A 24,247-nucleotide genomic window follows, 5' to 3' on the forward strand; every position below is an offset into this window, starting at 1 on the left:
CAGAACAATTTGAACATTATCAAGAGAAGAAATTACACTCAAGAGTAAGTCTGCCAATCCGTGTCAGACATCGGTTTCCGATGTCAGTTTCTTCTATCTGGGAAGCATCTATCAATTACTGCTTCAATAAAGGCAGCAGATGTGTTACGTGCAGTTCATGTCAGAGTTGAGGTAAGAAGTGGGAGAAGGGCTCAAGCCCCGGCAAGACCTGTCAGTTGCCTGTCTGAAAACTCCATCCAGCGTCTGTCCAGGACTTCCACGGAGCCTGGCCAGGCAATGTGGACAAGAGGAGGCCTGCAAATGTACAGGCACATATGCAGCAAGGCTGCTCTAGATGTGGCCTTCACTGAAGGCTGAAAGTCTATAGTTGCCTCTCCATCCCCCCAATTCCCCCACCCGCCACCCCAACTAGTAGGGACGTTACAGACTGGCGCTTCATCACTTCAGAGCAAGAATTTTCTCATCTGGCAGAAGAAGGACAAACCATACAGGGATGCAATGAAGGTTGCAGCAAATGTTTAATAAATCTAGGGAGGGAAATGATGTCAGCCAAAGTGCAGATCCCAAAGGCAGGGAGCAGCAGAAGCAGACAAGAATCTGTTCCCCTTTTCCCATGGCAGAAATGCCACGGGACACCCACCTAAATGCCCATCAGAGGAGAGAGGCCAGCAGGTCCCTGGGACCTTCCCAGAGAGTTTTGGGGAGATCAACAGACAACAAAGAAAAGAGAGAAAAGTGAGTGGAAGGGAATATAGTTAGTCATTGGCCACGAAGATAGAGAAGCCAGGTGAGGCCCTCCTGTCTGTCATGACAGGGTGGTCATCTGCTCTGAAAACAGCAGCACAAAGTCAGTTCTCCTGTCCAGCACCGTGTCGTGAGATTGTGGGGTTCCTTGTGTGGGGCAGTGCCCAGCACCTTTAGTTGCACCTTCTGCCACAGCTGCGGTTGGAAATGCAGGAGAGGTCAAAGCCCCCCGAGGTGATGGGCACTCCCTGGCAGCTGAGGATGCTGCCAACAGCAGCGGAGGTGGAGGAGCCCACAACGGTGTTCTGCGGGAAGGAGCTGAGGATGGGTCCGGGCAGGATCACCACCACGGGAGAGGGCTCAATGGCGATGGTGGAGTCCTGGCACTGCCTGACACAGGGCTCATTGCAGCTGCTGGCCAGAGGAGTGGGGCCGCAGGGCCGGCATGGCACGCACGGGTCGCAGCAGGACATGTCTTTGGGTTGGCAGTGCACCTGTTGGGAGAGAGGGCCGAGTGGAGAAAATAGAGAGTCAGGAGGAGGCTGCCATCCCACCAAGAGGGAATCATGCCCATGCAGTCCTGGGAGTTGGGAGCTGTGCACGGATGATCATCGGCTTCCTGGTCTGCTCCTGCCAGGTCCCAGAAAGAAGCACCCGGTGCCTATCAAGCTACTTCTTAGACCCTAGTCCAGAAGCCCCGCAGTGCAGTCCCAGCTACTGTCCACAACCAACCTTCTGCCCACTTCCCTTTCCCACGACCAGCAGCTGCAAGCTTTGTCATGGTACAGAGCTGGTAGCACATGACAGGTCTATAGACCTCAGGGCCTCCTGATGAAGAGAGAGAGAGAGAGACAGGAAGGGGGCTCGCGCTCACCTGGTTCCCAGGAAGAAGGAGGCAAGAGAAGCGAATGAGAGAGTAAGGAACTGGGCTGTCTTTTATAGTGGACCGAAGCTGACCCATATCCAGAGACATCACTTACAGTAGTGATTATTTTCTGACAAGCGCCTCTTGAATGCCAAACATCCTAGCTAATGATATGGCCAGTGTGCTGGCTTCCTGCGCAGCACTGTTGTGTTTCCAGCTTTGTTTAATTTCCATGCCACGCTGAAGGCATCTTTTGAGAGTAATGAGGGGAGGCCCAAGCATTTCCACACCACAGACAGCAGGGTGGGAAACAGAGTGAATTCATGTGCTACAAGAGTCCAGCAAGTGGAAATGACGTCAGCCCGGGTCACTGCTCTGGGGCCTTTCTTAGGGGCCTTTCTTGCAGGTGGTGTACCATCTCCGGAGTGGGACCCGATTCCACTTGACACAAGTTTCTGGAAAATTCTGCCCTCCTGTTTTGTCTCCTCATATTTTGTCTCCTCAACCTTGGGGTTGCTGGAATGGGGTGAAAAGATGTGTCGAGTCCTGTCCAGCTCTCAAAAGGAAGACCAAATGATAAATGGCGTATGAATAGCGGTTTTCCAACTGAAAGAACCAAAATGGTTGTAGACAATGAGTTAATCCATTCCAGGAATACGGATTTTGTGTAGAGGAACAGGGAATCAAGTGGATTTTCCCCAGGTAGCACTCTGGAGATCCTGTCCATACAGAGCTCCTTCTTCCCTTCCGTATTGTGCTGTCTTTTACGTTCTGGGTGAACAACTGGAGAAAATCTAGCACGTTTTCCTCTCCACGATGGAAGTTCATTTCTGCCATTCTGTGCCTAAATTCTCAGCACTGGTGAGCACCGCACACACCATCTGATTCCCTTTCTAGCACCCCTCAGGCTAACAAATGGTCTCCAATATCTTTTTCAAGTCTCCAGTGGATTTTTCCTCTCTGTGCAGTCTCAGTGAGTACCAGAAAATGTTATAAACCCAAGCATATGCTTGTGTCTGCAGTGTGCTGGTTCTGTACCATTGTCTGTGGGTGAAGATTGTTGCATAATTCCGTGTCGGTGCGCGTGAGCTGGGCCACTGCAAAGGAACCATTCATGGCACTGGATTTCTGGAGCAGTGCCAGGTGACCTGCGTGATATCTGGCCCTATGCTCTGACTCATGTCAGGCACACTCAGGAGACCTGGCCATTCTGTCCCATCCCATCCAGTGCCGTCCCATCCTCCCCTGCACCATCTTGCTGCCCTCTGACCTTCTCCCTTTGTCTTGCAGGCACGTTGCAGGCAGGCAGCTGCTTTCTTCTCTGCTCAAGGAGTTTTGCAGCCACTCTCCGGCTAAGCGCACTCATGGCTGTAACCCAACATGTGCTGCAGGTTGGGAAGAGCACAGACAAAACCCCGCTCATGCAGATTTGCCGTGCAGTCACATTGCCATCTACTTTTGTTTAGAAATCAAGCATAAAGGGCAGGAGACCAGCATGGACAAGCATGGCACTCACGGAGAAACTCCAGGGGAGGAAAAGTTGTCTTTACAATGTGCATCATGAGCCTGGTCACTTGGGAGGGATATACTCAGACTGGTGTCTGAGTCTGTAAGGACGCAAGAAGGAAGGCTAAGGCCCAGAGAGAATTAAATTTGGTGAGAGAGATCAAGGATAACGTGAAAGTCTTCTTTAAGAATGTCACGGGGACAAGCAAGACAAGAGAAAGTGTGGATCCCCTGCTTAATGTGGTGAGTGCCCTGGCCTCGTGGAGGCTATGCCCAAGTAGTTGGAAGGAAAGAAGTTGATTGGAAGCAGTGAACATGGATTCACCAAAGGAGAAATCATGCTTGAGCAACCTCACAGGATTTTGTGATATCATCACCCACTGGGTAGGTGAGGGGACAGCAGTGAATGATGTGTACCTTGACCCCAGCAAGGCAACAAACAGGTACTGTAGCATTGGAAATTCCTACATGTTAAGTTCCTCAGAAGATGATCTCTCGAGGTCCCTTCCAATCCCTGCAAATCTGTGATTCTGTGATCCTGCTGGCTTTTGCTGGGCTTCTGCGTGAGCTCCCTCAGCCCTGATGCCTTGGATCAAGACCTACAGAGTGAGACATGGGAATAATCCTCTTAGTCCTGTGTGATTCTTCTCAAAATCAGCGGTTCCCCCACCTGGGAGGCTATACGATTTACCTGCTGTCTGTATGGCTCCCGTCATTTTTTTCTTATTAAAATAGCCCTCCTGTTGCAGCCTTTGCTCTTGAGACATTTTGAGGCCTGGAGAGGACTCTGCGCAACTAGGCGCCCCATTCCGTGGTCAGTGAGACAAAAAGCAAGGAGACAAAACACAGCAGCAGAATTGGCCACACAGAGAAGGGGTCAAGACTCCACACTCAGGAGCTGGTACAGCTCTTGCCAGAAGGGCCCCTAAGAAACCTGAAGGAGTGAGCTAGGCTGACATCATCTGCCTTGGCTGGACTCTTGTAGCACACAAAATGAGTCTGTTGCTCTCACTGGTGTTTGTGGTGCGGAAAGCTTGGGCTTCCCTTCCTGCCTCCCAGAAGATGCCTTCAGTCAGGAAGTGACATGGCGTAAAGCCAGAAATGAAACTGAACTGCTCAGGAAGCCAGCAGACCACCCATATCATTATCTGGGATGATTTGCATTCTGGACAAGAAAAGCGTGTCAGCAAATAATCACCACTATAAGCAATGCCTCTGGATATAGGTCATCTTAGGTCCAGTATAAAAGGGAGCCCAGCTCCTTGCTCTCTCATCCACCGTTCTTACCATCTTCTCCTTGGGAACCAGGTGAGTGTGAAGCTCCTCTCTGTCCTTCCGGCTCAACTAAAGGAGGTCTCAGCACAGTGAGTGTCTGAGAAGTTATCACCACAGTGTCATGCCAAACGGTGGGACTTGTCACGGGGAAGAGAAGTGCAGATTTGTCCTGGACTCTGAGCCTGTGTGTAGGTAGCGTGGGGGCTGAAATTTGGGAACTAGCTGGATAGGCACGGGAGGGTATTTTGGGCCAGCAGATAGCTGGATATTTGGAGTCCAAGAATCCTTTGACTTCCTCTTCGCATCCTTCAGATGTCCATAGTGTACATGCTTTGGTTGATCTGTGGCCTGTTGGACCTCTGTTCCTCATGTATCCCCATGTTCTGCTTCCTTCCTGCTCTCACTCCCAACAGGTGCACCGCCAACCCAAAGACATGTCCTGCTGCGACCCGTGCGTGCCATGCCGGCCCTGCGGCCCCACTCCTCTGGCCAGCAGCTGCAATGAGCCCTGTGTCAGGCAGTGCCAGGACTCCACCATTGTCATTGAGCCCTCTCCCGTGGTGGTGACCCTGCCCGGACCCATCCTCAGCTCCTTCCCGCAGAACACCGCCGTGGGCTCCTCCACCTCCGCTGCTGTTGGCAGCATCCTCAGCTGCCAGGGAGTGCCCATCACCTCGGGGGGCTTTGACCTCTCCTGCATTTCCAACCGCAGCTGTGGCAGAAGGTGCAACTAAAGGTGCTGGGCACTGCTCCCAGTCAAGGTCCCCGTGGAAATCACAGCATGCCACTGGACAGGAGAACAAATGTGGTGCTGCTCTCTCTGCCCTGCAGCACACCCAGGACGGGGCCTGCTGGACTTCCCTGACCACACAGAGAAAGCCTACCTGTATTCTCTTTTGCTCTCTCTTCCTATCTAGTATCTCGCTTGTCTGTTTGCCTCAGACATCTCTGTCTGTACTCTCAAAACCAGCCTAAAGAGACTGATACCTCTCTTCATTTCTTGGCCAATAAGTGTGGGCCTGGTGGCAACGCTGTCGTAGCACTGGGCAACAGGTTCATGCCCGTTGCTGCTGCTCCCCACACTTGCTGCCTGCGCTTGCAGTGACATCGTTTCCCTCCTCCGACTCATTAAACACTTGCTGCATCCTCTTCGGTGTCCTTCCGTGTTTCTGTTCTTGTCGTTTGCGCACAGATGTGCAAAGGAGAAAGCCACGGCTTGAGTGGGAATCACCGGGGGAGGTTCCATCATTCTTCTAGATCTGGGCGGCCAGCCAGGGCTCACTGCTGCAATTTCATCTTTCAGGCACCCTCTGTTGAAGCAGAGGAAGTCTTGCGTGATTCCTATGTAGCCAATGGCTGTTAGCCGTTGCCTGGCTGTGTCTCTGCTTAGACATATCCCTTAGAGCCTGGAGCACCTCACGGGACTGGGCTTCTTGACCAATGAGAGCCGGTGTCCGGCCTGGCCTTCTGTTGGCCTCCTGGCTTGGTGCGCTGTAGTCATTGTGTGGAGCCTTCAGCCCGGCCCCTCTTGGGCCTGGCCCTGGCCTGGGTGCCAGCTCCTGCTCTCACCCTGGCACCAAAACCTTCTACGTGTAAATAAGCCACGTGCTGCTTGCTTCAGGGCAATGTCCTGCAGCTGCTTCTGGGCTGGCGTCATCTGCGTTTAAAACCGAGATCTGTTGTGATGCGTCTACAGAACCACATTTTCCCAGTTCCCCCTGCTCTTGATTATGTCAAAATCCTCCTAGTGAAGAAGTTAAGTTATTGATGTCACCTCTCCTATTCCCTGTCTGCATCCCATGTGAATGGAGGTATTCTGGGAGGCTGTCCTTAGGGACACAGGAACTGAGCAGAGCAGGCAGTCCTTTAAGGACACCTTTCTGAGAGCAGAAGAGCTCTCCCTCCCAAAGGGACAGAAATGATGCAGGGAAGGACGGAGACCAGTATTGGTTGAGCAAGGACTGGATGGTCAAACTGGGGATAATGAGGAAAGGTATAGCCAGTGGAAGCTGGGATGAGTGGCCTAGGAAGTCTGCAGGCCTGCTGTCCAGATGTGCAGAGATGCAATGATGACTGCCGGGGCTCAGGTGGAGGGGAACTTGTTGAGAGGTGTGATAAAGAAAACAGCGAGATTCTAGAGGTTCCCTGGTCAGAAGACACAGCTGAAGTAGAACGTCCTACCTCAGATAAGTGAGAATGGTGACGAGTCTTCAACTGACATTGTTAAGGCAGCGATACTCAGCAAGTTCTTTGCCCTGGCCTTCCTTGATAATCAGGCATCCCAGGTCTCTCACATCCTTGAACCTGTAGGCAGGGGTCGGGGGAGCAAAAACCCTCCGACTGTAGGAGCAGAGCACATTGGAGGCCACCTGATGAGACTGAAAGTGCACCACCCTCCAGGACTGGAGAAAGCAGCTTCTAGCTGTGACGTAGATGGTGTGGTTGATTGTACCCTCAGGAAATTTGCCAATTGGACTAAGGTGAATGGGGCATGGGATGGGACAGAGGTAATTGATGCCTTGATCCTTAGGGACCAAGACAGGCATGAAAATCAGCCCATTTGAAATTCATGTAGGTCACGTGCAAGGTATACTGCACTTGGGTGATTGCAATCCCAGGTCTGTCCACAGTCTGAGAGAACACAGTGAGAGGAGGCCTGTGGAGAAGGACTGCCCATACTTGAAAATGACCTGTTAGCAGGACGGGGTATTATTGGATTCAGTATTTTTGTCTTATCAGGTACTCTACACTCTTTTGATTGCGTGGGGTATTTCTGGTCACTTGGTCACAGAAGGGAAGAATGAACTGTAACTGCCAGGAGACTTCATTCTTCCGCTTCTGCTTTCTGCTTGTTGGAGGGAAAGCAAAAAGAGACTGGGAGTCACACAGCTGCGCTCTCTCCTATCACTGCTCCCTTGTTTTCCAGGCTACAGCATTACAGGAAGGGCTTTGGTTTTGCAAACTCTCATTTTGTTGGATTTAATTGCAGTCGTACTGTATTCTATTGTATTATCTCACCTTCTGATGTTATACTTAGAAAATTAACTTTATCGCAGAGGTGTTTGCCACTGTTTTCCTCACCTGGGCCCATCACCCTGCGTTTTCTCTCCCCTCTTTCCTCCCTTCCTGGGGCCAGGGTCTTAGGGTCTCTTCACTTCCTTCTCATGGATCCAGCCTATTTTTTTCTTCCTTTTCCTTTTGGAGTTTTCCTCATCCTCTTGGAGTCATCAGCTTCAAATTTTTGTGGATTCTAGCATCCAGAACAATTTGAACATTATCAAGAGAAGAAATTACACTCAAGAGTAAGTCTGCCAATCCGTGTCAGACATCGGTTTCCGATGTCAGTTTCTTCTATCTGGGAAGCATCTATCAATTACTGCTTCAATAAAGGCAGCAGATGTGTTACGTGCAGTTCATGTCAGAGTTGAGGTAAGAAGTGGGAGAAGGGCTCAAGCCCCGGCAAGACCTGTCAGTTGCCTGTCTGAAAACTCCATCCAGCGTCTGTCCAGGACTTCCACGGAGCCTGGCCAGGCAATGTGGACAAGAGGAGGCCTGCAAATGTACAGGCACATATGCAGCAAGGCTGCTCTAGATGTGGCCTTCACTGAAGGCTGAAAGTCTATAGTTGCCTCTCCATCCCCCCAATTCCCCCACCCGCCACCCCAACTAGTAGGGACGTTACAGACTGGCGCTTCATCACTTCAGAGCAAGAATTTTCTCATCTGGCAGAAGAAGGACAAACCATACAGGGATGCAATGAAGGTTGCAGCAAATGTTTAATAAATCTAGGGAGGGAAATGATGTCAGCCAAAGTGCAGATCCCAAAGGCAGGGAGCAGCAGAAGCAGACAAGAATCTGTTCCCCTTTTCCCATGGCAGAAATGCCACGGGACACCCACCTAAATGCCCATCAGAGGAGAGAGGCCAGCAGGTCCCTGGGACCTTCCCAGAGAGTTTTGGGGAGATCAACAGACAACAAAGAAAAGAGAGAAAAGTGAGTGGAAGGGAATATAGTTAGTCATTGGCCACGAAGATAGAGAAGCCAGGTGAGGCCCTCCTGTCTGTCATGACAGGGTGGTCATCTGCTCTGAAAACAGCAGCACAAAGTCAGTTCTCCTGTCCAGCACCGTGTCGTGAGATTGTGGGGTTCCTTGTGTGGGGCAGTGCCCAGCACCTTTAGTTGCACCTTCTGCCACAGCTGCGGTTGGAAATGCAGGAGAGGTCAAAGCCCCCCGAGGTGATGGGCACTCCCTGACAGCTGAGGATGCTGCCAACAGCAGCGGAGGTGGAGGAGCCCACAACGGTGTTCTGCGGGAAGGAGCTGAGGATGGGTCCGGGCAGGATCACCACCACGGGAGAGGGCTCAATGGCGATGGTGGAGTCCTGGCACTGCCTGACACAGGGCTCATTGCAGCTGCTGGCCAGAGGAGTGGGGCCGCAGGGCCGGCATGGCACGCACGGGTTGCAGCAGGACATGTCTTTGGGTTGGCAGTGCACCTGTTGGGAGAGAGGGCCGAGTGGAGAAAATAGAGAGTCAGGAGGAGGCTGCCATCCCACCAAGAGGGAATCATGCCCATGCAGTCCTGGGAGTTGGGAGCTGTGCACGGATGATCATCGGCTTCCTGGTCTGCTCCTGCCAGGTCCCAGAAAGAAGCACCCGGTGCCTATCAAGCTACTTCTTAGACCCTAGTCCAGAAGCCCCGCAGTGCAGTCCCAGCTACTGTCCACGACCAACCTTCTGCCCACTTCCCTTTCCCACGACCAGCAGCTGCAAGCTTTGTCATGGTACAGAGCTGGTAGCACATGACAGGTCTATAGACCTCAGGGCCTCCTGATGAAGAGAGAGAGAGAGAGACAGGAAGGGGGCTCGCGCTCACCTGGTTCCCAGGAAGAAGGAGGCAAGAGAAGCGAATGAGAGAGTAAGGAACTGGGCTGTCCTTTATAGTGGACCGAAGCTGACCCATATCCAGAGACATCACTTACAGTAGTGATTATTTTCTGACAAGCGCCTCTTGAATGCCAAACATCCTAGCTAATGATATGGCCAGTGTGCTGGCTTCCTGCGCAGCACTGTTGTGTTTCCAGCTTTGTTTAATTTCCATGCCACGCTGAAGGCATCTTTTGAGAGTAATGAGGGGAGGCCCAAGCATTTCCACACCACAGACAGCAGGGTGGGAAACAGAGTGAATTCATGTGCTACAAGAGTCCAGCAAGTGGAAATGACGTCAGCCCGGGTCACTGCTCTGGGGCCTTTCTTAGGGGCCTTTCTTGCAGGTGGTGTACCATCTCCGGAGTGGGACCCGATTCCACTTGACACAAGTTTCTGGAAAATTCTGCCCTCCTGTTTTGTCTCCTCATATTTTGTCTCCTCAACCTTGGGGTTGCTGGAATGGGGTGAAAAGATGTGTCGAGTCCTGTCCAGCTCTCAAAAGGAAGACCAAATGATAAATGGCGTATGAATAGCGGTTTTCCAACTGAAAGAACCAAAATGGTTGTAGACAATGAGTTAATCCATTCCAGGAATACGGATTTTGTGTAGAGGAACAGGGAATCAAGTGGATTTTCCCCAGGTAGCACTCTGGAGATCCTGTCCATACAGAGCTCCTTCTTCCCTTCCGTATTGTGCTGTCTTTTACGTTCTGGGTGAACAACTGGAGAAAATCTAGCACGTTTTCCTCTCCACGATGGAAGTTCATTTCTGCCATTCTGTGCCTAAATTCTCAGCACTGGTGAGCACCGCACACACCATCTGATTCCCTTTCTAGCACCCCTCAGGCTAACAAATGGTCTCCAATATCTTTTTCAAGTCTCCCAGTGGATTTTTCCTCTCTGTGCAGTCTCAGTGAGTACCAGAAAATGTTATAAACCCAAGCATATGCTTGTGTCTGCAGTGTGCTGGTTCTGTACCATTGTCTGTGGGTGAAGATTGTTGCATAATTCCGTGTCGGTGCGCGTGAGCTGGGCCACTGCAAAGGAACCATTCATGGCACTGGATTTCTGGAGCAGTGCCAGGTGACCTGCGTGATATCTGGCCCTATGCTCTGACTCATGTCAGGCACACTCAGGAGACCTGGCCATTCTGTCCCATCCCATCCAGTGCCGTCCCATCCTCCCCTGCACCATCTTGCTGCCCTCTGACCTTCTCCCTTTGTCTTGCAGGCACGTTGCAGGCAGGCAGCTGCTTTCTTCTCAGCTCAAGGAGTTTTGCAGCCACTCTCCGGCTAAGCGCACTCATGGCTGTAACCCAACATGTGCTGCAGGTTGGGAAGAGCACAGACAAAACCCCGCTCATGCAGATTTGCCGTGCAGTCACATTGCCATCTACTTTTGTTTAGAAATCAAGCATAAAGGGCAGGAGACCAGCATGGACAAGCATGGCACTCACGGAGAAACTCCAGGGGAGGAAAAGTTGTCTTTACAATGTGCATCATGAGCCTGGTCACTTGGGAGGGATATACTCAGACTGGTGTCTGAGTCTGTAAGGACGCAAGAAGGAAGGCTAAGGCCCAGAGAGAATTAAATTTGGTGAGAGAGATCAAGGATAACGTGAAAGTCTTCTTTAAGAATGTCACGGGGACAAGCAAGACAAGAGAAAGTGTGGATCCCCTGCTTAATGTGGTGAGTGCCCTGGCCTCGTGGAGGCTATGCCCAAGTAGTTGGAAGGAAAGAAGTTGATTGGAAGCAGTGAACATGGATTCACCAAAGGAGAAATCATGCTTGAGCAACCTCACAGGATTTTGTGATATCATCACCCACTGGGTAGGTGAGGGGACAGCAGTGAATGATGTGTACCTTGACCCCAGCAAGGCAACAAACAGGTACTGTAGCATTGGAAATTCCTACATGTTAAGTTCCTCAGAAGATGATCTCTCGAGGTCCCTTCCAATCCCTGCAAATCTGTGATTCTGTGATCCTGCTGGCTTTTGCTGGGCTTCTGCGTGAGCTCCCTCAGCCCTGATGCCTTGGATCAAGACCTACAGAGTGAGACATGGGAATAATCCTCTTAGTCCTGTGTGATTCTTCTCAAAATCAGCGGTTCCCCCACCTGGGAGGCTATACGATTTACCTGCTGTCTGTATGGCTCCCGTCATTTTTTTCTTATTAAAATAGCCCTCCTGTTGCAGCCTTTGCTCTTGAGACATTTTGAGGCCTGGAGAGGACTCTGCGCAACTAGGCGCCCCATTCCGTGGTCAGTGAGACAAAAAGCAAGGAGACAAAACACAGCAGCAGAATTGGCCACACAGAGAAGGGGTCAAGACTCCACACTCAGGAGCTGGTACAGCTCTTGCCAGAAGGGCCCCTAAGAAACCTGAAGGAGTGAGCTAGGCTGACATCATCTGCCTTGGCTGGACTCTTGTAGCACACAAAATGAGTCTGTTGCTCTCACTGGTGTTTGTGGTGCGGAAAGCTTGGGCTTCCCTTCCTGCCTCCCAGAAGATGCCTTCAGTCAGGAAGTGACATGGCGTAAAGCCAGAAATGAAACTGAACTGCTCAGGAAGCCAGCAGACCACCCATATCATTATCTGGGATGATTTGCATTCTGGACAAGAAAAGCGTGTCAGCAAATAATCACCACTATAAGCAATGCCTCTGGATATAGGTCATCTTAGGTCCAGTATAAAAGGGAGCCCAGCTCCTTGCTCTCTCATCCACCGTTCTTACCATCTTCTCCTTGGGAACCAGGTGAGTGTGAAGCTCCTCTCTGTCCTTCCGGCTCAACTAAAGGAGGTCTCAGCACAGTGAGTGTCTGAGAAGTTATCACCTCAGTGTCATGCCAAACGGTGGGACTTGTCACGGGGAAGAGAAGTGCAGATTTGTCCTGGACTCTGAGCCTGTGTGTAGGTAGCGTGGGGGCTGAAATTTGGGAACTAGCTGGATAGGCACGGGAGGGTATTTTGGGCCAGCAGATAGCTGGATATTTGGAGTCCAAGAATCCTTTGACTTCCTCTTCGCATCCTTCAGATGTCCATAGTGTACATGCTTTGGTTGATCTGTGGCCTGTTGGACCTCTGTTCCTCATGTATCCCCATGTTCTGCTTCCTTCCTGCTCTCACTCCCAACAGGTGCACCGCCAACCCAAAGACATGTCCTGCTGCGACCCGTGCGTGCCATGCCGGCCCTGCGGCCCCACTCCTCTGGCCAGCAGCTGCAATGAGCCCTGTGTCAGGCAGTGCCAGGACTCCACCATTGTCATTGAGCCCTCTCCCGTGGTGGTGACCCTGCCCGGACCCATCCTCAGCTCCTTCCCGCAGAACACCGCCGTGGGCTCCTCCACCTCCGCTGCTGTTGGCAGCATCCTCAGCTGCCAGGGAGTGCCCATCACCTCGGGGGGCTTTGACCTCTCCTGCATTTCCAACCGCAGCTGTGGCAGAAGGTGCAACTAAAGGTGCTGGGCACTGCTCCCAGTCAAGGTCCCCCGTGGAAATCACAGCATGCCACTGGACAGGAGAACAAATGTGGTGCTGCTCTCTCTGCCCTGCAGCACACACAGGACGGGGCCTGCTGGACTTCCCTGACCACACAGAGAAAGCCTACCCGTATTCTCTTTTGCTCTCTCTTCCTATCTAGTATCCTCGCTTGTCTGTTTGCCTCAGACATCTCTGTCTGTACTCTCAAAACCAGCTAAAGAGACTGATACCTCTCTTCATTTCTTGGCCCAATAAGTGTGGGCCTGGTGGCAACGCTGTCGTAGCACTGGGCAACAGGTTCATGCCCGTTGCTGCTGCTCCCCACACTTGCTGCCTGCGCTTGCAGTGACATCGTTTCCCTCCTCCGACTCATTAAACACTTGCTGCATCCTCTTCGGTGTCCTTCCGTGTTTCTGTTCTTGTCGTTTGCGCACAGATGTGCAAAGGAGAAAGCCACGGCTTGAGTGGGAATCACCGGGGGAGGTTCCATCATTCTTCTAGATCTGGGCGGCCAGCCAGGGCTCACTGCTGCAATTTCATCTTTCAGGCACCCTCTGTTGAAGCAGAGGAAGTCTTGCGTGATTCCTATGTAGCCAATGGCTGTTAGCCGTTGCCTGGCTGTGTCTCTGCTTAGACATATCCCTTAGAGCCTGGAGCACCTCACGGGACTGGGCTTCTTGACCAATGAGAGCCGGTGTCCGGCCTGGCCTTCTGTTGGCCTCCTGGCTTGGTGCGCTGTAGTCATTGTGTGGAGCCTTCAGCCGGCCCCTCTTGGGCCTGGCCCTGGCCTGGGTGCCAGCTCCTGCTCTCACCCTGGCACCAAAACCTTCTACGTGTAAATAAGCCACGTGCTGCTTGCTTCAGGGCAATGTCCTGCAGCTGCTTCTGGGCTGGCGTCATCTGCGTTTAAAAACCGAGATCTGTTGTGATGCGTCTACAGAACCCATTTTCCCAGTTCCCCCTGCTCTTGATTATGTCAAAATCCTCCTAGTGAAGAAGTTAAGTTATTGATGTCACCTCTCCTATTCCCTGTCTGCATCCCATGTGAATGGAGGTATTCTGGGAGGCTGTCCTTAGGGACACAGGAACTGAGCAGAGCAGGCAGTCCTTTAAGGACACCTTTCTGAGAGCAGAAGAGCTCTCCCTCCCAAAGGGACAGAAATGATGCAGGGAAGGACGGAGGCCAGTATGGTTGAGCAAGGACTGGATGGTCAAACTGGGGATAATGAGGAAAGGTATAGCCAGTGGAAGCTGGGATGAGTGGCCTAGGAAGTCTGCAGGCCTGCTGTCCAGATGTGCAGAGATGCAATGATGACTGCCGGGGCTCAGGTGGAGGGGAACTTGTTGAGAGGTGTGATAAAGAAAACAGCGAGATTCTAGAGGTTCCCTGGTCAGAAGACACAGCTGAAGTAGAACGTCCTACCTCAGATAAGTGAGAATGGTGACGAGTCTTCAACTGACATTGTTAAGGCAGCGATACTCAGCAAGTTCTTTGCCCTGGCCTTCCTTGATAATCAGGCATCCCAGGTCTCTCACATCCTTGAACCTGTAGGCAGGGGTCGGGGGAGCAAAAACCCTCCGACTGTAGGAGCAGAGCACATTGGAGGCCACCTGATGAGACTGAAAGTGCACCACCCTCCAGGACTGGAGAAAGCAGCTTCTAGCTGTGACGTAGATGGTGTGGTTGATTGTACCCTCAGGAAATTTGCCAATTGGACTAAGGTGAATGGGGCATGGGATGGGACAGAGGTAATTGATGCCTTGATCCTTAGGGACCAAGACAGGCATGAAAATCAGCCCATTTGAAATTCATGTAGGTCACGTGCAAGGTATACTGCACTTGGGTGATTGCAATCCCAGGTCTGTCCACAGTCTGAGAGAACACAGTGAGAGGAGGCCTGTGGAGAAGGACTGCCCATACTTGAAAATGACCTGTTAGCAGGACGGGGTATTATTGGATTCAGTATTTTTGTCTTATCAGGTACTCTACACTCTTTTGATTGCGTGGGGTATTTCTGGTCACTTGGTCACAGAAGGGAAGAATGAACTGTAACTGCCAGGAGACTTCATTCTTCCGCTTCTGCTTTCTGCTTGGTGGAGGGAAAGCAAAAAGAGACTGGGAGTCACACAGCTGCGCTCTCTCCTATCACTGCTCCCTTGTTTTCCAGGCTACAGCATTACAGGAAGGGCTTTGGTTTTGCAAACTCTCATTTTGTTGGATTTAATTGCAGTCGTACTGTATTCTATTGTATTATCTCACCTTCTGATGTTATACTTAGAAAATTAACTTTATCGCAGAGGTGTTTGCCACTGTTTTCCTCACCTGGGCCCATCACCCTGCGTTTTCTCTCCCCTCTTTCCTCCCTTCCTGGGGCCAGGGTCTTAGGGTCTCTTCACTTCCTTCTCATGGATCCAGCCTATTTTTTTCTTCCTTTTCCTTTTGGAGTTTTCCTCATCCTCTTGGAGTCATCAGCTTCAAATTTTTGTGGATTCTAGCATCCAGAACAATTTGAACATTATCAAGAGAAGAAATTACACTCAAGAGTAAGTCTGCCAATCCGTGTCAGACATCGGTTTCCGATGTCAGTTTCTTCTATCTGGGAAGCATCTATCAATTACTGCTTCAATAAAGGCAGCAGATGTGTTACGTGCAGTTCATGTCAGAGTTGAGGTAAGAAGTGGGAGAAGGGCTCAAGCCCCGGCAAGACCTGTCAGTTGCCTGTCTGAAAACTCCATCCAGCGTCTGTCCAGGACTTCCACGGAGCCTGGCCAGGCAATGTGGACAAGAGGAGGCCTGCAAATGTACAGGCACATATGCAGCAAGGCTGCTCTAGATGTGGCCTTCACTGAAGGCTGAAAGTCTATAGTTGCCTCTCCATCCCCCCAATTCCCCCACCCGCCACCCCAACTAGTAGGGACGTTACAGACTGGCGCTTCATCACTTCAGAGCAAGAATTTTCTCATCTGGCAGAAGAAGGACAAACCATACAGGGATGCAATGAAGGTTGCAGCAAATGTTTAATAAATCTAGGGAGGGAAATGATGTCAGCCAAAGTGCAGATCCCAAAGGCAGGGAGCAGCAGAAGCAGACAAGAATCTGTTCCCCTTTTCCCATGGCAGAAATGCCACGGGACACCCACCTAAATGCCCATCAGAGGAGAGAGGCCAGCAGGTCCCTGGGACCTTCCCAGAGAGTTTTGGGGAGATCAACAGACAACAAAGAAAAGAGAGAAAAGTGAGTGGAAGGGAATATAGTTAGTCATTGGCCACGAAGATAGAGAAGCCAGGTGAGGCCCTCCTGTCTGTCATGACAGGGTGGTCATCTGCTCTGAAAACAGCAGCACAAAGTCAGTTCTCCTGTCCAGCACCGTGTCGTGAGATTGTGGGGTTCCTTGTGTGGGGCAGTGCCCAGCACCTTTAGTTGCACCTTCTGCCACAGCTGCGGTTGGAAATGCAGGAGAGGTCAAAGCCCCCCGAGGTGATGGGCACTCCCTGGCAGCTGAGGATGCTGCCAACAGCAGCGGAGGTGGAGGAGCCCACAACGGTGTTCTGCGGGAAGGAGCTGAGGATGGGTCCGGGCAGGATCACCACCACGGGAGAGGGCTCAATGGCGATGGTGGAGTCCTGGCACTGCCTGACACAGGGCTCATTGCAGCTGCTGGCCAGAGGAGTGGGGCCGCAGGGCCGGCATGGCACGCACGGGTTGCAGCAGGACATGTCTTTGGGTTGGCAGTGCACCTGTTGGGAGAGAGGGCCGAGTGGAGAAAATAGAGAGTCAGGAGGAGGCTGCCATCCCACCAAGAGGGAATCATGCCCATGCAGTCCTGGGAGTTGGGAGCTGTGCACGGATGATCATCGGCTTCCTGGTCTGCTCCTGCCAGGTCCCAGAAAGAAGCACCCGGTGCCTATCAAGCTACTTCTTAGATCCTCGCCCAGAAGCCCCGCAGTGCAGTCCCAGCTACCGTCCACGACCAACCTTCTGCCCACTTCCCTTTCCCACGACCAGCAGCTGCAAGCTTTGTCATGGTACAGAGCTGGTAGCACATGACAGGTCTATAGACCTCAGGGCCTCCTGATGAAGAGAGAGAGAGAGAGACAGGAAGGGGGCTCGCGCTCACCTGGTTCCCAGGAAGAAGGAGGCAAGAGAAGCGAATGAGAGAGTAAGGAACTGGGCTGTCCTTTATAGTGGACCGAAGCTGACCCATATCCAGAGACATCACTTACAGTAGTGATTATTTTCTGACAAGCGCCTCTTGAATGCCAAACATCCTAGCTAATGATATGGCCAGTGTGCTGGCTTCCTGCGCAGCACTGTTGTGTTTCCAGCTTTGTTTAATTTCCATGCCACGCTGAAGGCATCTTTTGAGAGTAATGAGGGGAGGCCCAAGCATTTCCACACCACAGACAGCAGGGTGGGAAACAGAGTGAATTCATGTGCTACAAGAGTCCAGCAAGTGGAAATGACGTCAGCCCGGGTCACTGCTCTGGGGCCTTTCTTAGGGGCCTTTCTTGCAGGTGGTGTACCATCTCCGGAGTGGGACCCGATTCCACTTGACACAAGTTTCTGGAAAATTCTGCCCTCCTGTTTTGTCTCCTCATATTTTGTCTCCTCAACCTTGGGGTTGCTGGAATGGGGTGAAAAGATGTGTCGAGTCCTGTCCAGCTCTCAAAAGGAAGACCAAATGATAAATGGCGTATGAATAGCGGTTTTCCAACTGAAAGAACCAAAATGGTTGTAGACAATGAGTTAATCCATTCCAGGAATACGGATTTTGTGTAGAGGAACAGGGAATCAAGTGGATTTTCCCCAGGTAGCACTCTGGAGATCCTGTCCATACAGAGCTCCTTCTTCCCTTCCGTATTGTGCTGTCTTTTACGTTCTGGGTGAACAACTGGAGAAAATCTAGCACGTTTTCCTCTCCACGATGGAAGTTCATTTCTGCCATTCTGTGCCTAAATTCTCAGCACTGGTGAGCACCGCACACACCATCTGATTCCCTTTCTAGCACCCCTCAGGCTAACAAATGGTCTCCAATATCTTCTTCAAGTCTCCCAGTGGATTTTTCCTCTCTGTGCAGTCTCAGTGAGTACCAGAAAATGTTATAAACCCAAGCATATGCTTGTGTCTGCAGTGTGCTGGTTCTGTACCATTGTCTGTGGGTGAAGATTGTTGCATAATTCCGTGTCGGTGCGCGTGAGCTGGGCCACTGCAAAGGAACCATTCATGGCACTGGATTTCTGGAGCAGTGCCAGGTGACCTGCGTGATATCTGGCCCTATGCTCTGACTCATGTCAGGCACACTCAGGAGACCTGGCCATTCTGTCCCATCCCATCCAGTGCCGTCCCATCCTCCCCTGCACCATCTTGCTGCCCTCTGACCTTCTCCCTTTGTCTTGCAGGCACGTTGCAGGCAGGCAGCTGCTTTCTTCTCAGCTCAAGGAGTTTTGCAGCCACTCTCCGGCTAAGCGCACTCATGGCTGTAACCCAACATGTGCTGCAGGTTGGGAAGAGCACAGACAAAACCCCGCTCATGCAGATTTGCCGTGCAGTCACATTGCCATCTACTTTTGTTTAGAAATCAAGCATAAAGGGCAGGAGACCAGCATGGACAAGCATGGCACTCACGGAGAAACTCCAGGGGAGGAAAAGTTGTCTTTACAATGTGCATCATGAGCCTGGTCACTTGGGAGGGATATACTCAGACTGGTGTCTGAGTCTGTAAGGACGCAAGAAGGAAGGCTAAGGCCCAGAGAGAATTAAATTTGGTGAGAGAGATCAAGGATAACGTGAAAGTCTTCTTTAAGAATGTCACGGGGACAAGCAAGACAAGAGAAAGTGTGGATCCCCTGCTTAATGTGGTGAGTGCCCTGGCCTCGTGGAGGCTATGCCCAAGTAGTTGGAAGGAAAGAAGTTGATTGGAAGCAGTGAACATGGATTCACCAAAGGAGAAATCATGCTTGAGCAACCTCACAGGATTTTGTGATATCATCACCCACTGGGTAGGTGAGGGGACAGCAGTGAATGATGTGTACCTTGACCCCAGCAAGGCAACAAACAGGAACTGCAGCACTGGAAATTCCTACATGTTAAGTTCCTCAGAAGATGATCTCTCGAGGTCCCTTCCAATCCCTGCAAATCTGTGATTCTGTGATCCTGCTGGCTTTTGCTGGGCTTCTGCGTGAGCTCCCTCAGCCCTGATGCCTTGGATCAAGACCTACAGAGTGAGACATGGGAATAATCCTCTTAGTCCTGTGTGATTCTTCTCAAAATCAGCGGTTCCCCCACCTGGGAGGCTATACGATTTACCTGCTGTCTGTATGGCTCCCGTCATTTTTTTCTTATTAAAATAGCCCTCCTGTTGCAGCCTTTGCTCTTGAGACATTTTGAGGCCTGGAGAGGACTCTGCGCAACTAGGCGCCCCATTCCGTGGTCAGTGAGACAAAAAGCAAGGAGACAAAACACAGCAGCAGAATTGGCCACACAGAGAAGGGGTCAAGACTCCACACTCAGGAGCTGGTACAGCTCTTGCCAGAAGGGCCCCTAAGAAACCTGAAGGAGTGAGCTAGGCTGACATCATCTGCCTTGGCTGGACTCTTGTAGCACACAAAATGAGTCTGTTGCTCTCACTGGTGTTTGTGGTGCGGAAAGCTTGGGCTTCCCTTCCTGCCTCCCAGAAGATGCCTTCAGTCAGGAAGTGACATGGCGTAAAGCCAGAAATGAAACTGAACTGCTCAGGAAGCCAGCAGACCACCCATATCATTATCTGGGATGATTTGCATTCTGGACAAGAAAAGCGTGTCAGCAAATAATCACCACTATAAGCAATGCCTCTGGATATAGGTCATCTTAGGTCCAGTATAAAAGGGAGCCCAGCTCCTTGCTCTCTCATCCACCGTTCTTACCATCTTCTCCTTGGGAACCAGGTGAGTGTGAAGCTCCTCTCTGTCCTTCCGGCTCAACTAAAGGAGGTCTCAGCACAGTGAGTGTCTGAGAAGTTATCACCTCAGTGTCATGCCAAACGGTGGGACTTGTCACGGGGAAGAGAAGTGCAGATTTGTCCTGGACTCTGAGCCTGTGTGTAGGTAGCGTGGGGGCTGAAATTTGGGAACTAGCTGGATAGGCACGGGAGGGTATTTTGGGCCAGCAGATAGCTGGATATTTGGAGTCCAAGAATCCTTTGACTTCCTCTTCGCATCCTTCAGATGTCCATAGTGTACATGCTTTGGTTGATCTGTGGCCTGTTGGACCTCTGTTCCTCATGTATCCCCATGTTCTGCTTCCTTCCTGCTCTCACTCCCAACAGGTGCACCGCCAACCCAAAGACATGTCCTGCTGCGACCCGTGCGTGCCATGCCGGCCCTGCGGCCCCACTCCTCTGGCCAGCAGCTGCAATGAGCCCTGTGTCAGGCAGTGCCAGGACTCCACCATTGTCATTGAGCCCTCTCCCGTGGTGGTGACCCTGCCCGGACCCATCCTCAGCTCCTTCCCGCAGAACACCGCCGTGGGCTCCTCCACCTCCGCTGCTGTTGGCAGCATCCTCAGCTGCCAGGGAGTGCCCATCACCTCGGGGGGCTTTGACCTCTCCTGCATTTCCAACCGCAGCTGTGGCAGAAGGTGCAACTAAAGGTGCTGGGCACTGCTCCCAGTCAAGGTCCCCGTGGAAATCACAGCATGCCACTGGACAGGAGAACAAATGTGGTGCTGCTCTCTCTGCCCTGCAGCACACACAGGACGGGGCCTGCTGGACTTCCCTGACCACACAGAGAAAGCCTACCCGTATTCTCTTTTGCTCTCTCTTCCTATCTAGTATCTCGCTTGTCTGTTTGCCTCAGACATCTCTGTCTGTACTCTCAAAACCAGCCTAAAGAGACTGACACCTCTCTTCATTTCTTGGCCAATAAGTGTGGGCCTGGTGGCAACGCTGTCGTAGCACTGAGCAACAGGTTCATGCCCGTTGCTGCTGCTCCCCACACTTGCTGCCTGCGCTTGCAGTGACATCGTTTCCCTCCTCCGACTCATTAAACACTTGCTGCATCCTCTTCGGTGTCCTTCCGTGTTTCTGTTCTTGTCGTTTGTGCACTGATGTCCGAAGGAGAAAGCCTTGGCCACATCTGAAGTAATGTGTCTTGGACTGGGGCCCCAGCAAAGGAAGCATGTGGCACTGCCTGTGTGGGTCTAGAGGAGGGCCATGAATATAGAGGGCTGCAGCACCTCTTCTATGAAGTAAAGTTAATATATTTACCTTCTTTCTGTTGGAGAAGAGAAAGTTCTGCGGAAACCTCTTTATAGCTAGAAGAGTACTTGAGGAGACTTTACAAGCAGATAGGGGACCCACTTATACAATCTGATCGTGGTAGGACAATGGCATTGGCTTTTATCTAGAAGAGTGGAAATCTAGGTTAGATGTTAAGATGTAATTATTTACTCATAGTGTGTTGAGGACCTGGGCCATGTTGCCCCGAGAAGCTGTGGATTGCCCAAGCCTGGAAGCACCCATGGCCAAGCTGGAGCCTGAACTAGTTGTTGGGAACCTTGACAATGTCTAAAGGGCTTGGAACAAGCTGGTCCTCTCCAACGTCTTTGATTATAAGGTATATATAAGGTCCCCTCCAACGTCTTTGATTGTATGATTGTCTCTGCTGTTACATATACGTCAAAGTCCTTTGCTTCTGTTCTCAAATTTAACTACTCCTGATGCTATCTAAAGTGATCTTAGTTATGACTATGATATTGAAGAATATAAAAACTGCACTGATGTGGGTATTCTTTGCTCATAATCTGATGCTACTTAAAGACTATGGAGATTATGAAGAGTATGAAATTCTCAAATAGAGGATATGAAACTTCCAAAGCAGTAAAACTGATATTTCTAAAGCCAATAATTTAATATTTTTGCTTGGCTGAGAAAGTTTTTTTTTAAGGTTGAAGCTCCTTACTTTAAGTTCCAAATGTCCAGCTTAACTGAGAAAACCAACCTTCCTGAATGTTTCTCCTCAAAGACCCCAGATGGCCATAAGTAAGAGATTACAAGGACAGTCAGACTGAATTTCCAAGTTCTTACTCCTGTCAGGAAGGTATCATAAGCTGGACTCCAGCATGCACCAAAGAATTTTTCTGGGGACTCTTCTTGTAATCTTTAGCAAGTGGGTAGTAGCTGTTTGATATTCAATGGGGATACATTGTAGTTCTGTACATTGTAATTAATGGTGGCCAATGTATACTCAAGGAAAATGGCTAGTAAGATGATACTCTAAATTATAGTGCAATTTTGTAATCCATGTTATTTTGTAGAAGGACAGGCAATGAACTTTTTAGGTCCTTCCACGAAGTTGTCTGCATAGTCCTACTCATAGCTTCGGCCTAATAGCTCAGGAACTGGTTAACTGGGACAAATCACCTGATGTGAAGTTACATCATTACCATGATGATTTAAGGCTAACCTCAGCATCTCTATCTGCAATAGAATACACTATAGACTCTTACTCTTCTTATTCACAGGAGAAAGGCTGAGGTATCAAACCTCAAAAGGTACAAGCACCTGGATTATCTGCAACATTTTTGAGTGTTGTATGATTGGATAAGTCAAAAGTCCTACCCAATGTGGTTATTGAGAAGATACAAGCATTCCCTGTGACAAATATATTAAAACATCTACAATTTTTATTTTTTTTTAATGTATATTTGGATGCTGATGGTCATTAATACCACATTCAGCAGAGATTTTAAGGCTCTTATACCAATTTGTTACAGAAGGCCTAGTGTGGGACTGGGGCCAACGACAGCATGATGACTTTGAGCAGGTGAAGCTAACAGTAAAACAGGTACAGACATTGGGCATATTTTACCCCACTCCTCCTGCTGAGTTAGATACACATGTGATTCATGTGGGACTTGGGTGGCAATTGTGGCAACAACAGAGCTCTATTCATGCACCAATATGGTTTTGGTCCCAGATCTGGCACAGAGCAGGAAAACAATACAGCATGATAGGGAGAGAGACAATATCCCCATATTCTGCATTACAAGCAGTGGAGATAATAACTCAGACAGCTGAAGTTATAGTAAAAAAAAAAAAAAAAAAACACTGCTTAAATAAAGGTATGTGAAAGACATGACATGTCTTTCACATGTCTAAGAGGGAAGTAGGCCAATCTCAAAAAGTAGCATGCTGTGTTACATATTTGAATCAACATAGTTCTTTGTCCTCTTCTCCATAATAAGAAGAATTACAGAAAATATTAGGTTCAGTAATTTATCATAGCCATTTGCCAGAATGTACTCCAGTTACATCACCAGGAGGAAATCCTGTATGAGAAGGCAAATACCCCATTCCAGTGGGTGCATGGTATACTGACAAAGCTAGCAAAGGAAACCCACACCTGAAGCATGTAGTTGCATAACCAACAATTTACTGAAGCAATCAGGTTTGAAATAGGAAATGGGCAAAATAGCTGGTGGGCTGTTACAATCATCAGGCAATGGAGAAGCAGATGCAACCACACCCAGTATCCAAAATAACAGCCCCCTTTCCAGAGGACATAGTCTATTACAGTGAAAAAAAATCAACAGTAGAGGCTCTTTGCCCCAGTCTGAGGGGGCAAAATACACCTTGACATATATTGATGCTGTAAGTGGAGTTCTACAGGCTTATCTAGTGCCACAAGCTGATCAAACCAACAATACAGCATTGTATGTCACTCCCCATGGAAAGTGATCAAGAAGCACAATTTAATGTGAGTTTTGTACAGAAAAGGGCCAAAGATAATAACACGGAATGACAGTTCCACCTACCATACAATCTCACTGGAGCAGGTCTTTCAGAACATTATAATGACATATTGAAACAGTGCTTCAGGGTGATAGTCTATGAAGGGGTGGACAACTTGACTACATGAAGTAGTAAGAGACATAAATGAAAGACCTTGAGATGCCTGAGCCAGCGCTTTATATGTGCCACTCACCATCTGGGCTTCTCTACTAGGTCACAGACAAGGGGGACAGAAAAACATGTAAAGTTGCACACTGGTATCATGAATATCTTTCTGCCCCCTGTGCCGGTTAGGCTTGTAACCAAGTAACCACATGGGACAGTGGCCCTACTTGGTACAATAACAGCCAAAATACTTTGGCATCCTTGCTCCCCGGGGGAGACATTATAGGAAAGAGAGGTTTTGTAACCTCTTGGGTGATCAGTAACTTGTTCACTAAAATACTTGACACACCGATTTTTATTGTACAAGGAAGTCTTTAATGGAATAGGATTGTAAGCAAAAATGGATAGCCAACCTTCGATGAAATGACTGCCAAAATAATGGATGAATTCTGAATGTGGAACTGTGCATTACTTTCTTACCCTGTTGACAGACTGTCACAGTATGTGGAATAATGTAAGTTGGCTCTCACCTCTGACAGTGAGGATAAAACATCAGGAACCATATTGTGTCAAACG

The 24,247-nt window shown here is 50.1% G+C and overlaps 6 protein-coding genes across 6 annotated transcripts; 3 read left to right on the forward strand and 3 right to left on the reverse strand.

Annotated features, from left to right (window-relative positions):
* Positions 1-917: 917 nt before the first annotated feature.
* LOC125684556 (feather keratin Cos1-2-like) lies at positions 918-1,717 on the reverse strand. The gene is made up of 2 exons (XM_048926759.1): positions 1,619-1,717; positions 918-1,238 (listed from the first exon to the last, which is right to left on the reverse strand). Exons 1-2 carry the CDS (start codon positions 1,715-1,717, stop codon positions 918-920), a joined length of 420 nt encoding a protein of 139 aa, XP_048782716.1.
* Positions 1,718-4,324: 2,607 nt separating this feature from the next.
* On the forward strand, positions 4,325-5,124 carry LOC125684548 (feather keratin Cos1-1/Cos1-3/Cos2-1-like). The gene is made up of 2 exons (XM_048926748.1): positions 4,325-4,423; positions 4,804-5,124. The coding sequence occupies exons 1-2, from the start codon at positions 4,325-4,327 to the stop codon at positions 5,122-5,124; spliced, it is 420 nt and encodes a 139-aa protein (XP_048782705.1).
* A 3,441-nt stretch (positions 5,125-8,565) lies between these two features.
* LOC125684594 (feather keratin Cos1-2-like) lies at positions 8,566-9,365 on the reverse strand. Its single transcript, XM_048926836.1, has 2 exons — positions 9,267-9,365; positions 8,566-8,886 (listed from the first exon to the last, which is right to left on the reverse strand). Exons 1-2 carry the CDS (start codon positions 9,363-9,365, stop codon positions 8,566-8,568), a joined length of 420 nt encoding a protein of 139 aa, XP_048782793.1.
* Positions 9,366-11,973: 2,608 nt separating this feature from the next.
* Positions 11,974-12,773, forward strand: LOC125684549 (feather keratin Cos1-1/Cos1-3/Cos2-1-like). The gene is made up of 2 exons (XM_048926749.1): positions 11,974-12,072; positions 12,453-12,773. Exons 1-2 carry the CDS (start codon positions 11,974-11,976, stop codon positions 12,771-12,773), a joined length of 420 nt encoding a protein of 139 aa, XP_048782706.1.
* A 3,441-nt stretch (positions 12,774-16,214) lies between these two features.
* LOC125684388 (feather keratin Cos1-2-like) lies at positions 16,215-17,014 on the reverse strand. The gene is made up of 2 exons (XM_048926517.1): positions 16,916-17,014; positions 16,215-16,535 (listed from the first exon to the last, which is right to left on the reverse strand). The coding sequence occupies exons 1-2, from the start codon at positions 17,012-17,014 to the stop codon at positions 16,215-16,217; spliced, it is 420 nt and encodes a 139-aa protein (XP_048782474.1).
* Positions 17,015-19,622: 2,608 nt separating this feature from the next.
* On the forward strand, positions 19,623-20,422 carry LOC125684488 (feather keratin Cos1-1/Cos1-3/Cos2-1-like). The gene is made up of 2 exons (XM_048926695.1): positions 19,623-19,721; positions 20,102-20,422. The coding sequence occupies exons 1-2, from the start codon at positions 19,623-19,625 to the stop codon at positions 20,420-20,422; spliced, it is 420 nt and encodes a 139-aa protein (XP_048782652.1).
* Positions 20,423-24,247: the final 3,825 nt, after the last annotated feature.

This window comes from Lagopus muta, chromosome 25 (genome assembly GCF_023343835.1).
Source record: "Lagopus muta isolate bLagMut1 chromosome 25, bLagMut1 primary, whole genome shotgun sequence".
NCBI lineage: Eukaryota > Metazoa > Chordata > Aves > Galliformes > Phasianidae > Lagopus > Lagopus muta.

Coding starts and splice junctions, on each gene's coding strand:
- LOC125684556 (XM_048926759.1), bottom strand. CDS start 1,717: ATGTCTCTGGATATGGGTCAGCTTCGGTCCACTATAAAAGACAGCCCA. Junction 1,239..1,618: donor TCCTTCTTCCTGGGAACCAG/GTGAGCGCGAGC, acceptor CTCTCCCAACAG/GTGCACTGCCAACCCAAAGA.
- LOC125684548 (XM_048926748.1), top strand. CDS start 4,325: ATGCCTCTGGATATAGGTCATCTTAGGTCCAGTATAAAAGGGAGCCCA. Junction 4,424..4,803: donor ATCTTCTCCTTGGGAACCAG/GTGAGTGTGAAG, acceptor CACTCCCAACAG/GTGCACCGCCAACCCAAAGA.
- LOC125684594 (XM_048926836.1), bottom strand. CDS start 9,365: ATGTCTCTGGATATGGGTCAGCTTCGGTCCACTATAAAGGACAGCCCA. Junction 8,887..9,266: donor TCCTTCTTCCTGGGAACCAG/GTGAGCGCGAGC, acceptor CTCTCCCAACAG/GTGCACTGCCAACCCAAAGA.
- LOC125684549 (XM_048926749.1), top strand. CDS start 11,974: ATGCCTCTGGATATAGGTCATCTTAGGTCCAGTATAAAAGGGAGCCCA. Junction 12,073..12,452: donor ATCTTCTCCTTGGGAACCAG/GTGAGTGTGAAG, acceptor CACTCCCAACAG/GTGCACCGCCAACCCAAAGA.
- LOC125684388 (XM_048926517.1), bottom strand. CDS start 17,014: ATGTCTCTGGATATGGGTCAGCTTCGGTCCACTATAAAGGACAGCCCA. Junction 16,536..16,915: donor TCCTTCTTCCTGGGAACCAG/GTGAGCGCGAGC, acceptor CTCTCCCAACAG/GTGCACTGCCAACCCAAAGA.
- LOC125684488 (XM_048926695.1), top strand. CDS start 19,623: ATGCCTCTGGATATAGGTCATCTTAGGTCCAGTATAAAAGGGAGCCCA. Junction 19,722..20,101: donor ATCTTCTCCTTGGGAACCAG/GTGAGTGTGAAG, acceptor CACTCCCAACAG/GTGCACCGCCAACCCAAAGA.